Genomic DNA, 13,886 nt, shown 5'->3' on the forward strand with positions numbered 1-13,886 from the left:
GTCCAATTTCTCTCATATTTTCTTACACACACACATATGGAATATGCGATTAATTGGGGTTCTGTCGTAGCTACCTGTTTTAATTTCTTTAACCCCACTTGTGGGACTACACTGGGTATGTTGTTGTAACAGATATTTCGATTTCTTTGTACTAAGATGATTTCTCCTTTGCATCAGTTTGTATTCAAGTCTCATAGTACAGAAGATGACGATTATGAAGGATATGACTACAGCTTGCGGGGTCGACTTTCAGCAGTTCGTATAGTTTTCCTTTATAGGTTTGTTCAAGAGGTAAGCGTTTTATTTCTTTAACATATAAAACTTGCTCTTTCCATTTGCCTTGTTTTTGACTTAGCATTTCTTGATGCGTTGCTCTAGTTATAACTAGTGGGTATTCTCACTGTCAACTCTGTGGTATGATTTCGTTCAGTACAATACAAAAAGAACGTAATCATTTTTTTTTGGAGGTGAACATGCACTTCCACATGGACCTGGAAAGCGCTAGATCAGTTTTTTGTTCCTTAAGTTTTCCAAGTCAGAACATTATGAATGATAGCAGAATCAGACATCATGCATTGCTGGACCTTCCAAGTGGATGTCTGATAGATGATAAGAGTTGTTAGGTTTTTCCTCTCTATATTATACTAGGTTTTGTTTCGTCAATCGGAGGGATACTTTGCGGTATGTATGTCTGCATGAAAATTTTGGATTGTTATAGGAACTGAGAGATTCATACCTTTTTTATTCTGCAGATTACTGCGTACTTCATGGAGCTTGCCACTCCCCATACTGAGGAAGCTATTAAACTCGTTGATAAAGTGGGAGGGATTGAATGGTTGATTCAAAAATATGAGGTTGATGGAGCCTCTGCAATAAAGCTGGACCTTTCACTCGATACTCCCTTAATAATTGTCCCAAGGAATTCCAGAAGCGAAGAGTCAGTCATTAACCTATTATCTTTTTAGCTTGTCTATATGCATTTGTCAATTTAGAGTTTTGTCTTTCCTGGAAACTAGGACACTTAAAGTTGAATGTCATCTTCCAGCTATTTTGCTATTCAAACGGTTCTTTGTCTGCATTATGCAATTTTCAGTTAAGAGTAGTTTTTTCCCTGAAAATGAGATGCCTCATATTGAAATAGGAAGTTATTTGGTGCAATAGCTCTAATAGCTTGGACTCTTTTTTTCGATAATCGAGAAATCCCCGGGGTCAGCCAGTGCACGGTTCAACACTCGGTGGATAATGGGCCTGCCTCTCTACTTTTCTCCACTTAAATACTAGGCTTTATGTCTGCGAAACTTTGGAGCTCATGACATGCGCCTAACCCACATATTACTCGTTGTGCTCTTACCAATGAACCAAAGCTCAGGTGGGAACCTCTGATAATTAGGACTCTTACAGTGACTTCATTACATGATCCTATGTTGTTTTGTAAGTGCATGTATATAGTTGTGCTTTTGGAGTTCAGAGTTTTTGCTTACACCTCTGACAATATACCACCTTATCACTAGTTCCTGGAGTACTTAAGCTAATTGAACCGTGCTTAACCCAATGATCTGATGAGCTGCAAGAAATGATAATTGGGCGATTGTGGAGGATGATCTTTTAGTGTTCTGCCGTTTTCTCTTTCCGCATTGCTGGGGTTATCTGGCAAAAGCTCCACTCGAATCAATTGGTCTTCTGAAAAAGTTAAGAAAGGCTTAGTAGCGCCCATAATCTTGCACTACTAAAACCCCAAAAAGTAAGGAATGTGTAGATTTTGAAAAGAAAAGGCTTCTTATATTTGTGTATGTGTTTACATCCCATGAGCAAGGGAATTTATACAAAGCTCCTAACGCTAATTAAGGAAATAAAACAAATCTATACAATCAATCTAGCTATCAAAGCAAAGCAAATAAATTCAAATCTCCTAAATATGATCAAATCTCGTGAAATCATGCTAATCAACACTCCTAAATCAAATCTCCTTTTCATTGCCTCAATAGGATTAGTAAGGTAAGGTTTAGCCCGGTTTGGGTTGCCTTGATCCTATGCCTTTGAAAAAATATCCACACGGCTATGAGATTATATGCCTTCGTGAGACTTTGCCGGCAGCTACACCATGAATCCTCTACATGAGGCTGCCATCATAACGCAATGTGAGGCGCAGAGGAGTGATTATATAACCAAGACATATAGGTAACAATACCGGTGATATTGTCCCCCTTATTTGTACTGTTCCTAATTGTTGTATTTTCTGTTCTTTTTTTTATTAATAAAAAAATAGCCCTAGGCGCTTGCCTAGCGGATTGCTAAAAAAAAAAAAAAAATCAAATCTCCTTGAGTCATGCTAACCAACACTCCCCCTCAAGTTGGTGCAAAGATGTCGCACATACCCAACTTGCAACTCAAAGTATGGAAAGTTCGCTTGTTGAGACCTTTGGTAAACACATCAGCTAGCTGTTTTTCCGATGGCACATCAAGCAAACTCAAGACACCAGTTGTAACTTTTTCTTTGATGAAGTGTCGATCAATTTCCACATGCTTTGTTCGGTCGTGTTGGACTGGATTATGAGCTATACTGATGGCAGCCTTATTGTCACAGTACAAAGGAAATTTTTCCCTTTTCATACAGTTTCAATTCCTGTAGTAGCTTTTGTAGCGAAAGCAGTTCGTAAACACCTTGGACCATAGCTCTATATTCTTCTTCCGCACTTGATCTAGCAACTACACTTTGCTTCTTTCTTCTTCAAGTAACCAAATTCCCTCCTACGAGCATACAGTAATCGGATGTTGATCTTCTGTCATCTAGAGATACAACCCAATCCGCGTCTGTAACGGCTTCTATTTGGAGGTGATCATGTTTGGAGAAAAGTAGACCTTTCCCTGGAGCAGACTTCAGATGCCGCAAAATGTAAAAGACAACTTGCATATGAGGATCTCGAGGATCATGCATGAACTGACTCACCAGGCTAACTGAATAGGCTATGTTTGGTCTAGTATGGGGAGAGATAAATTAGTCTTCCAACCAACCTTTGATATCTCTCTTTATCAACTAATTCTCCAACTCCTCTTTCTAATTTGTAATTGCTTTCAATGACCGATTCTATGGGTCTGCAACCTGTCATACCCGCTTCTTTCAAAAAATCCAGAATATACTTCCTTTGAGAAATAAAGATTCCTCTTTTGGATCTAGCAACCTCAATTCCCAAGAAGTACTGCAATTTTCCTAGTTCCTTGATCTCAAATTCACGTGCCAACAACTTCTTTAATCGGGCCATCTCCTCGTGAAGAACAACTAGTCTGATGGGACTATCCCATTGGATTCCAAATAAGTGCCAAATCTTTTATCCATGTATTCGTTGCCATTGTCAGTTCTCAAGATTTTTATTTTGGCATCAAACCGAGTATAAATCATCTTATGAAATGACTGAAAACAAGAGAAAACTTCACTTTTGACTTTTAACAAATATATCCAAGTCATCCTAGTGCAATAATCAATGAAAGTAACGGATCATCAACTACCAGACAAAGAAACAGTTTGGGTAGGACCCCATACATCGGAATGAGTAGTCATAAACAGAGTTGTGCCTCTATTATCACTCACAGGATAAGAGTTTCTAGTATGCTTGGCATATTCACACTCATCACAAAACAAAGATTCAAATCGAGTCCTTGAAAACAAATCGGGATATAACTTCTTCAAAACAAAGAATGATGGGTGTCCCAACCGTCTATGCCAATGTGTTATTTCTTGGTTGACATCCTTTTCCCAAAAAAGGCTTGACCAGAGTTTTGAATTCCATCTAATATATACAAGTCAATACGCAATCTACCACTGCTAATCATTTTTCCTCTAAAAAATACAATGATCGGAAAAGAACTCGATTTTACAGTTTAGCGCTTTGGTGTTGGCACTAGCAGATAAAAGATTGACAGGGAACTCAGGGACATGAAGCACAGATGATAGTTTAATATTAGGAATACAAACAACAGAACCTGTTACAGAGATATGTGTCAAAGAACGAATGGCTGTTTTAACATTATCTCCTTTGGGACATGGAGAATATTTTTCAATGCCTTTAGAACAGCCTGTCATGTGTCTATTTGCACCAGAATCAACAATCCAAGAATTAAAGTGAACAGCAAAGGCTACTCATTGCACATGATTGGATGTGACAGCATTAGCTGAGTCAAGTTTGGCTAGGAGGCGATGGAGAAGCTGAATTTCAAACAAGATTTCTCCAGAAACCGTCTCTGTCTCCATATTTCTGCCAAATCAGAAGAAAAATTGCTCAAAAATTATCTGCCTCACTGAAACCAAATCTGTCTCGAGCGAACCTTAGCTCCAGTGAACTGATAAATCAAAACTGGTAGAGATAGGTTCAGAATGTTCCAACGACCCTAATAGAAAAGAAAATTCCAAAAACAAAATTGACCAGAGGGAGTTTGTGTTGCAGACAACCACCAAGAGAGAAAACTCGACCTCTTTGATAAAAACGGAACCCTAGTGCTGCGAGGGAGATAACTCACCTCAAAAAAGGCAGAAATGGCTCGGATACCATGTAGATTTTGAGAAGATGAAAGGCTTCTTATATTTCTGTATGTGTTTACATCCCATGAGCAAGGGAATTTATACAAAGCTCCTAATGCTAATTAAGGAATGAAATAAATCTATACAATCAATCCAAACTAGCAAATCAAATAAAATCAGAATAAAATCAGATCTCCTAAATATAATCAAATCTCCTGAAATCATGCTAATCAATACTCCCAAATCAAATCTTCTTGAGTCACACTAATCAACAAAAGGCATGCCTGAAGGTTCTGGCTTTCAGTTGGGAACGCCTTGTTATGCGAGAAGGTTCTCACAATTGTTTTTATTTTTTATTTTTGATAATCCAGAAAATATCGAGGGTCAGTGGGGCATGGATAATGGCTCACAAGCTTATGCACATATTTTACCTCTTGCTCCTTTATTAGCCTTTCTTCTTAAGATCACTCCTTTTCTTTGCCCCATTTCCTGTATTTTTGATTCTTCACTGCTCTTGGTTGCCTTATGCTTTCTCTATCATTTTTATAAGGTAAATAATTTTTATAAATATTGGGAAATCTCGAAAAGAAATCTATTGATCCTGTCCCAGTTGGTTGGATCATTGGTGTGATGATTTATTTCATGGGCATTTTTTTTAGTATTTTTTTTTATTTCATAAGTAGCATTAAATATATCCATCTCCAATATACGAGTAGTATTCTGAAAAGTAGAGAATCTACAACATAAGATGAATCTCTAGAGACGACATTCTATCTTCTCTACACAGTAGAACTTCATGGATTCACCAAAAAGAAACTAGGATTGAGAGGGTATTTCTGAAATGTTAAATAGTGGTTCTCTATCCCATCAAAAGATCTCCTATTTCTTTCCTTCCACAAGATCCACATAAGTACTGGCAGGACAAAACCCTAAGCTCTTTGACTTCTCTTTAAACTTTCAACTGTCAATATAACTCCCCTTGCTGCAAATCAAGTGAAAAAACACGCCTTCCTTGGTTCCCTGAGAATCCAAACCGATAAATGTGGAAAAGCAACCATTCCCTCGCTAAATGCTTATAATAAAATGACTTTACTGTAAACAAACCATCTCTTCTCACCCTCTATTTTCATGCGTCCTGAATAACCTGAGATGTTGCTATCTCTATCATCTAACCGACTGGCTAATGCCTAATTGTATGTGCATATTCTCGAATAAGACAGAACCAAGAAGTTTCATGTCAAAAATATGCAAACATGTTTTGATGTTTGATAAATTGAATCTCTTTTTCCTTACTGACCATTGCCACTATGTTCTACATACTACTGCTTGCTCTTTCCCTCGTTTTTTTCCCTATCTATTTTCTTGATCATATGTTTCTCGCTTTGTAAGCCAAAGGTTTTTAGCAATTTCTTTGCATACTTGAATTCAAGTACAAAGGTCTTCACTTCTCTAGGCTGTAGCACTTGTGCCATTTGTTTTCTAGTGCAGTTCATTTCGATTAATTTGCGAAGACAAATATGTTTCCTTCATGTGCAGTTTCATGCAACTTGATCTTGGCCATCTGCGTGTCCAAAATGAATTTTGTTGGTTTGGGTTCCCCGAAAAAGATCCTTCAGCTGTCCATCTCGATATTCTTGATGCAGAGGTACTTGATTTCTGCTTTTAACACTCCTGGAATAAAACATAGCACTTTCTAAAATCTTCTGTAACATTTCAGATTTTGGGGATTAACATGGCCGTGGGGATCAACGGATGTATAGGCAAACCAATGATACGTGAAGGCAGAGATATTCATGTTTATGTTCGGCGCAGTTTGCGAGATGTTTTCAGGAAGGTCCCTACGTTTGTTCTGGAAGTAAAGGTTCGTTGTTCTGTCAGTAACCTTCCTATTCATGGTTTCATATTGCTTTATGTGTAATATAATATTTTTTAGATCGTATGCTGTTATATTATTTTTTCTATGACTCATATTTATTTGCGGCTCATTATATTTTGTCTTAGCTTGTTATATTTTATTTACAAGTCAGTATACCATTATTTGAACTGTTGCTGGGCAGAGGTTTCTTGGTTCAGCATTTGCTGTTTTTCTCAGTTTCATTAGAGCCCAAAAGTTGATAACTTTTAGATTTTTTTTGTTTTTAAATTTTAATAAGTAGTACTTTTTTAGGGTTTTGAACATGATGTTTGATTCCTTATGTTATAAGTCTTAGTGTTTGTTTTGGATTTTTGAAACAGGTTGGTTTATTACACGGTGTGATGTCAGATAAAGAATATAATGTCATTCTTGATTGTTTCTACATGAATTTCTCTGAGAACCCAACACTTCCACCTAGTTTCCGCAGCAGCACATCTGCTTCAAAAGATACAATAAAAATGCTGGCTGATAAAGTGAACGTGAACAGTCAAATACTCCTATCACGAACGGTTACCATAATGGCTGTGGAAGTGGGCTATGCCTTGCTGGAGTTGTGGAACGACACTCATGCGGGGTCATGCTTGGCTCATGTTGCGGTGAGTGGTTGTGTATGTGATACTAAATTATGATATGTACAGTCTGGACATTGTATTTGAGTTCAGTCGGACATTTTGCTTCTTTCTTCTCCCCCTTTCTCTTTTTTTTTTTTTCAGTTGCAAGTTGTGGTTTGGTCATTTTGTATCCATGTCGGATTTTACCTTATTGCGCTCTTCACCGTCTTTGCAGCTTGAAGGTCTTTGGGTGTCGTACCGAATGACATCATTATGTGAGGCGGACCTTTACATAACTATCCCAAAGTTCTCTGTTTTAGATATTCGCCCAGATACAAAGCCTGAAATGAGGCTGATGCTTGGGTCGTGCATTGATGCTCATTCACAGAACTCTCCTGAAACTGATGTTGGATTTCCAACTTCAACAATGTTTGTGATGGACTGCAGATGGAGATTGTCATCTCAATCATTTGTTCTTCGGATACAGCAGCCTCGCATTCTTGTTGTACCAGACTTTCTACTATCTGTTTGTGAGTATTTTGTGCCATCTTTGGGAGCGCTAACTGGTAGAGAGGAGATCATGGATCCCAAGAATGATCCTATTAGCAAAAACAACAGCATAATACTCTCTGCTCCTCTTTACGAGCAGAAAGAGGATCTAGTATTATTATCTCCCAATAGACAGCTAGTTGCGGATGCTGTAGGGATTGATGAGTACACGTATGATGGTTGTGGAAAAACACTACGCCTGACCGATAAGGTGGAAGTGAAAGGGATCCATTCATCAGGAATTCAACATATCATCATTATTGGACGTGGCAAGAGGCTGAGATTTGTCAATGTGAAAATTGAGGTACTAACAACTCTACCTTAGAAAATGCCAATTTAGAGAGCATCCTTACTCAGCAACTGCTGTACCATCTGTGCTATCTTTATTGTGAAGGGGATATTCTCAATAGTTTCTGGTGTATCTTGTTGTTCTTTTGCAAGAAAGCAATAATGTTTATCTCCTTCCCTGATCCCCGGAGAATAAGCTGATACTTTTGGGCATAAAAACCTTTGTGATGCTTTCTTTTTTTTCCTGATGTAAGTTTATAACTTATTGATATGATGCGGAAACCCCGAAATAAGGGTGTAACTAAAGTGGAGAAGTATACAAAAAGACGCGAATTTGTATAAGAGTATCCATGTACTAATTGATAACTGGAAAATTATAGGTGCTCCTACAATATACTAAAATTAAAAGCATTATTGTTATGAGAGACGGTCCTTAGTTGCCATGTTCTGTTCTTATACCCAGTGTACATCTTGTTCTAGAATTTCTGCTTTTTTCCTCTCTCTTTTCTTATCCATTCCTTTGTCCCTTTTATATTTTTTTCATTTCTATTTTATTAGTTGGCTTGTTGCCTTTTTGAGTGCCAACGTGGATGATCATCCTTCCTGGTCATAGAAAAGCTCCTAGTCTTTTGAAAATGGCGCCGTGCCCTTAATTTGTTTATTATGCAGAATGGTTTGCTTTTAAGGAGATATACTTACCTGAGCAACGAAAGCAGCTATTTGGTCTGCCAAGAGGATGGTGTGGACGTAATGTTTTCTGACAGTAATTCTGACAATGATGAAAATGGTATGAAGTCCATGGAAGAATTGTTATATAATTCAGATGCTTCCGATTTTGACCCTAATGGATCTAGTAAAATACAAAGCTTCAGTTTCGAGGCTCAGGTAAATTAATATTTGTTAAATTGATTTAAATTTCTCTCTGTGATCTATTATATATTTTTGTGTTTCTTCATATGTAAATTGTGGTCATGATATTACAATGTTAGCCTTTGTTTATATATTTCCAGTTGTACTTTGGGATATAATTTTCTTTATTAGCAGAAGCTGAATACAATTGGGTGCCTAACAACAAAACAATAAAATAAAACAAACCCAGCATTTTCTATCTTTAAGACCTACCACCTGAAAACTGAGTCTTTTCTTCCATTCTCGTTATTGTCTTGATTGCATTTATTACAGGAACTCCGACTCTATCAAGTGTTGTTTCATGGTTATAATCGATCTTATTTCTGGAAAATGGAAGTAGAAGATATTCCATAGATCTTTTCTGATAACCAGATACTCTATTGATCTTAAATTTGCTGTTTTGCTTTTTCTGTAATGTGAAAGGAGAGAGAAGAGAAAAGACCTCTTAATGACTTGCTTAAGTGTTCCTTCGTCTAAACTCTTAAGGTAGTATAATATAATATGTAGGTATTCTCTTATTTGGTCATATGGAGTGACAAGGCCCATCATCATTTTATGTTTATACAGAATTGTGAAAGGAGAGAGGAGGAAAAAACTTCTTAATGGCTTGCTTGACTAACAATGTATAGGAATTATTCCTTAGTCTTAAGTTAGTACAATATAATATGTAGTTATTCTCTAATTCTAGAAAATTAAATATTCTGCTATAATTGCATAATATTCTGCAGAATCGTAAAAAATGTTCTCAATATTCAAATATTTAAGTTAAATAAATCTAGACACATGATATTATTTATGCTAGTCGGCAATGGGGTGTTTGAGTGATAGAGGGATAGAAGTAACATCATGAAGATACCAGGTTTAAAGTCTAGCTACAACATTCAGTTTGAGCCCATCTGCTCCATCTTCGTGTGACAATAGTATCCAACACCTGCGCTTGTGGGCTGCAGTAGGCTACCTAGTGGATCTGTTGAGGTGCATGCAAGTTGGCTGGACTCAACTGTCATAATAAAAATGATGTCATTAATTCTTGACTTACAACATGCTCCCCTAACTCAAAGTGGTTTTTAAATCACTGAAAAGTCAAGTCAGAGTAATTTGTACCAACCTCTCTATCGCACCATGAGGAAAAATAACGGGATAATTGTTCTATCCTAAATTCATGAGGAGAAATTTTGTTCCCTTGGAACAATGACAGGAATTCAATTGTCAAAGGAGGGAGTCTGATAGCATGAAGAAAAAGACTTTCTGGATCAGTGACGGGGCAATGTTTAGATGAGGGATTCAATATCTAACATGCCCAGTCAATCTCAAGATAGTGAAGTGACTTGAGTTTGAACCACTGGAAAGTTAAGGCAAGTAATATGGTATGGAGGTAGTGTTGTTGAAGAAGCTTTCAGACCGCAGCATTTAGTAACATGCTTAAAAAGTTTTTCCATCTTTTTTTCCTCACCTTTGGTCATAAGCAGTTCATTGTTGTGGCTGGATAGTTGAAAGCTGATGTCATTTAAATCCCTACAAACACTCTACCTGTTGGGTATTTCATAAGTAGGAACACTGATTTTACTTCTTCAACTTGTTATCTTGGCATTCCGTTGATTTCATTTTTCTTGAGATGGTTGGTCATGTTCAGCACCGGTTCGTAGGTATGAAACTATGGTGATGGAAGGCGTTAAAAAAGGATGGGGTAGACCTAAAATCACATGGAAGGAACTAGTCCCGAAAGACCTACAAATCCTTGGAATCAATGCAGACTTAGCTAAAGATAGGGCACAATGGAAGAGAAAGATCCATATATACATATATATATATACACACACACTCTTTCACTTTTATTTTATTTTGGTAATGATGATGATATGAGGTGAGCTGACCCCAACTTGTTTGAGACTGAGGCGTAGTTGTTGTCGTCGTTGTATTCCGTTGATTTCATTTGCAGAGCTATACCCACTGCATCAAATTTCTGGTAACTTCATGATGATAAGAAATACTTATTGTTCTTCTTCTTCTTTTTTTTTTTTTTTGTTGCATATATGTTTCCTTCTCTTTTTTCTTCCAACTTCTTTCTTGTATTCTAGTTGTGATTGTTACTGCTCACCTGCTTTTGGTCAGTTCTTAAACAATATCATTCTGTTTCTTAATATCTAGGTTTTTTTCTAGATTGAGGCATAGTTGATTGATTGCTATATTGCCTCTCCCAGGTTGTCTCTCCTGAATTCACATTTTATGATAGTAGTAAATCATCTTTGGATGACTTTGCTCATTGTGAGAAGCTCCTCCGGGCGAAAATGGACCTTAACTTCATGTAAGATGCTTGTCACTGAAAGCTACCGTTGTTTCCCAGTTATTATATTTCATTTTCCAGATATTTATAGATTTGATGCAACAGGTATGCAGCTAAAGAAAGTGATACATGGATCCGGGGACTTGTAAAGGATTTAACTGTTGAGGCTGGCTCTGGTCTTATTATTATTGACCCAGTTGATATATCTGGAGGATATACTTCTGTGAAGGATAAAACGAACATATCATTATTGTCAACGGATATATGTGCCCACCTATCTCTTGGTGTTGTCTCCCTTTTACTCAATTTGCAGAGTCAGGCAACCACTGCTTTACATTTTGGGAGTGCTGATCCCCTGTTGCCTTGTACTCAGTTTGACAGAATTTGGGTTTGTCCCAAAGGTATTTCTTTTTTCCATGTCTTATAAATTCGTTGTTGTTAATCTGTTCTGTTATTCATCTGGACGTTTGATTCTATTGCACTTGCGCAGAGCATGGGCGTCTTAACAACCTTACATTCTGGAGGCCCAGAGCACCGTCGAACTATGTTATTCTGGGAGATTGTGTCACATCAAGGTTAGAAGATCCATAAAGTGTGTGGCCGCTTTGATTAATTCGAAATTTCTCCTACTTCGTTTGCGAATTTCAAATGCAATATTTTCATATTGTTGGTACCTGATTCTTTGTTAATCTTTTAGTGGAAGACGTCAGTTTGATGCTTTCATTTCATCCAGGCGAGTTGATATAGGATTGGTAATGCTATGATTTCAGGGATAATGATTTTCCCCTGCTCCAAAGAGCACTGATATAACTCAATATAATTAGGGTTTTAGCTGTCATTGAAACCCTACAACATTTGTATAATGGTTCATATCATGTTGCTTGTTATTGTACTGAGTGAAGCTTCATACCCAATTTACAACTTTCATTAACTGAAATGAAAAACTTATGTAGTAGTTTATTCGATTAAATATCATGCTGATGGTACTGCATACTTGTGGGAATTCACTGGGTTGTTGTTGTTGTTGCTGGTGGTACTGCATAATAGCATCTCAGAGGCCCCAATAGCTATAGGCAAGTAATACAGCCTTGTATCTGTTGTTACATCAGAAGATTGATCAGATTAAATGATCCTGTTTAGAACTGTTAGGAATTTTTTTTTTGCACCAGAAGTATACTACCATGCTTACAATAAACAGCTGAAGTAAAAGAATGGAACTTTATTTTGCTGGTGATATGCATAAAACAATTGTTGACAAGGCTTGTTTTTTAGAGTTAGAGCATTGCATTCTTCACCGAGGTGCTTAATTTTGCTTCTTGTTTTCCATTGCTTGTAGTCTAGGATCAAACAATGAACCTTCAGCAAGATGTATGGTTGTAAACCGTAAATCTTGTTTATTCGGTGTTTCCTCCATCCATATGCTCTGAAGTATCTTTGTAGTCATTACAAGCTCAATTTCAGTTCAACTCTCATTATTTGGACTTTAACACCTTTATGAAACGTAGTAGCTTTTTGGTTGACGTAGTTTTTCCTCGGTATTCTTGTTCCATATAAGTTCGGGTATTGTTGTCTTTCCAAAGAACATGTTATTAGACATAGAAGCAATAATTAAGTTTCTTTTTTGCTTGAAGAATCTAAATGTCTTGCCTAATGCATGATCATTTCACTCATGTCAGACCAAATCCTCCATCACAAGCTGTTGTCGCTGTGAGCAATACATATGGGCGTGTTAGGAAGCCCCTTGGTTTCAGGCTGATAGGTTTATTTTCTGATATTCAAGGATCTGAGAAGGTACAAGATGCTGATGATTGTTCTCTTTGGCTGCCTATTGCACCGCCTGGATATGTCACAATGGGTTGTGTTGCTCATATAGGAGCACAACCACCTCCTAATCACATAGTTCATTGCATACGTTCTGATTTGGTAACATCAACGATGCTTTTGGAATGTATCTTTAGCGTTGCTGCTAATACTGCATTCACATCAGGTTTCGGTATTTGGCGTTTGGATAATGCTCTTGGGTCATTCTATGCCCATCCATCTAGTAGTCATCCTCATAAAAGCTGTTGTTTTGATCTGAATAATCTTCTTCTTCTGAGCTCAAGTTGGTATAATTCTTCCTTAAAAGTACCTACTGTAGATTTAACTAGGGAGAGCGAGCACCTGCATCTCCAGACAAGTAAACAGAGTGCAACTTCATCAGGATGGGACATTATCAGATCAATTTCTAAAGCGACCTCTTGTTATATTTCAACTCCAAACTTTGAGCGGATCTGGTGGGACAGGGGTAGTGATCTTCGCCCTGCAGTCTCTATATGGAGACCTATAAGACGTCCTTGTTATGCAGTACTGGGTGACTGTATTACCGAAGGGTTAGTTGTTTATTTTGCTTTCCTTGATTCTACTTTGCCTGCTTTACACCAGTACATCTTGTTTGACATGTGGGATCATTCCTTTGCTTCAGCTTAGAACCACCTCCCCTTGGTATAATCTTTAAGGCTGACAACCCTGAACTTTCTGCAAAGCCTGTGCAATTTACAAAAGTTGCTCATATTGCGGGCAAGGGACTGGAGGAAGCTTTCTTCTGGTACCCGGTTGCTCCTCCTGGTTATGCTGCTTTGGGTTGTGTAGTGACACGTAGCAATGAAGCACCTGATCTGGATTATTTTTGCTGCCCAAGGATGGATCTTGTTAGTCAAGCTAATGTTCTTGAGATGCCCATTTCAAGATCTTCAGGCTCCAGAGCTTCTCAGTGCTGGAGCATTTGGAAAGTTGACAATCAGGTCAGAGTTACTACCTTCTGGATGTGCCCTTTTATTATTTTATCTTAATCATCCTCAATTGTAGTATCTGCTGCATCGTTGCTCTATCTTCCCC

At 37.6% G+C, this 13,886-nt stretch overlaps 1 protein-coding gene across 1 annotated transcript in view; it reads left to right on the forward strand.

Annotated features, from left to right (window-relative positions):
* The window catches only part of LOC104249147 (uncharacterized), a 97,962-nt gene that overhangs the window by 57,383 nt on the left and 26,693 nt on the right, over window positions 1-13,886 (forward strand). Inside the window, exons 31-42 of the mRNA XM_070152647.1 lie at window positions 178-291; window positions 753-937; window positions 6,050-6,158; window positions 6,231-6,374; window positions 6,749-7,024; window positions 7,215-7,832; window positions 8,486-8,701; window positions 10,927-11,030; window positions 11,115-11,410; window positions 11,500-11,584; window positions 12,686-13,381; window positions 13,474-13,792. Coding sequence (XP_070008748.1) covers window positions 178-291; window positions 753-937; window positions 6,050-6,158; window positions 6,231-6,374; window positions 6,749-7,024; window positions 7,215-7,832; window positions 8,486-8,701; window positions 10,927-11,030; window positions 11,115-11,410; window positions 11,500-11,584; window positions 12,686-13,381; window positions 13,474-13,792 — 3,162 coding nt within the window. The remainder of the gene's footprint in view (window positions 1-177; window positions 292-752; window positions 938-6,049; window positions 6,159-6,230; window positions 6,375-6,748; window positions 7,025-7,214; window positions 7,833-8,485; window positions 8,702-10,926; window positions 11,031-11,114; window positions 11,411-11,499; window positions 11,585-12,685; window positions 13,382-13,473; window positions 13,793-13,886) is intronic.

The sequence above is a fragment of the Nicotiana sylvestris genome, chromosome 7, assembly GCF_000393655.2.
Source record: "Nicotiana sylvestris chromosome 7, ASM39365v2, whole genome shotgun sequence".
NCBI lineage: Eukaryota > Viridiplantae > Streptophyta > Magnoliopsida > Solanales > Solanaceae > Nicotiana > Nicotiana sylvestris.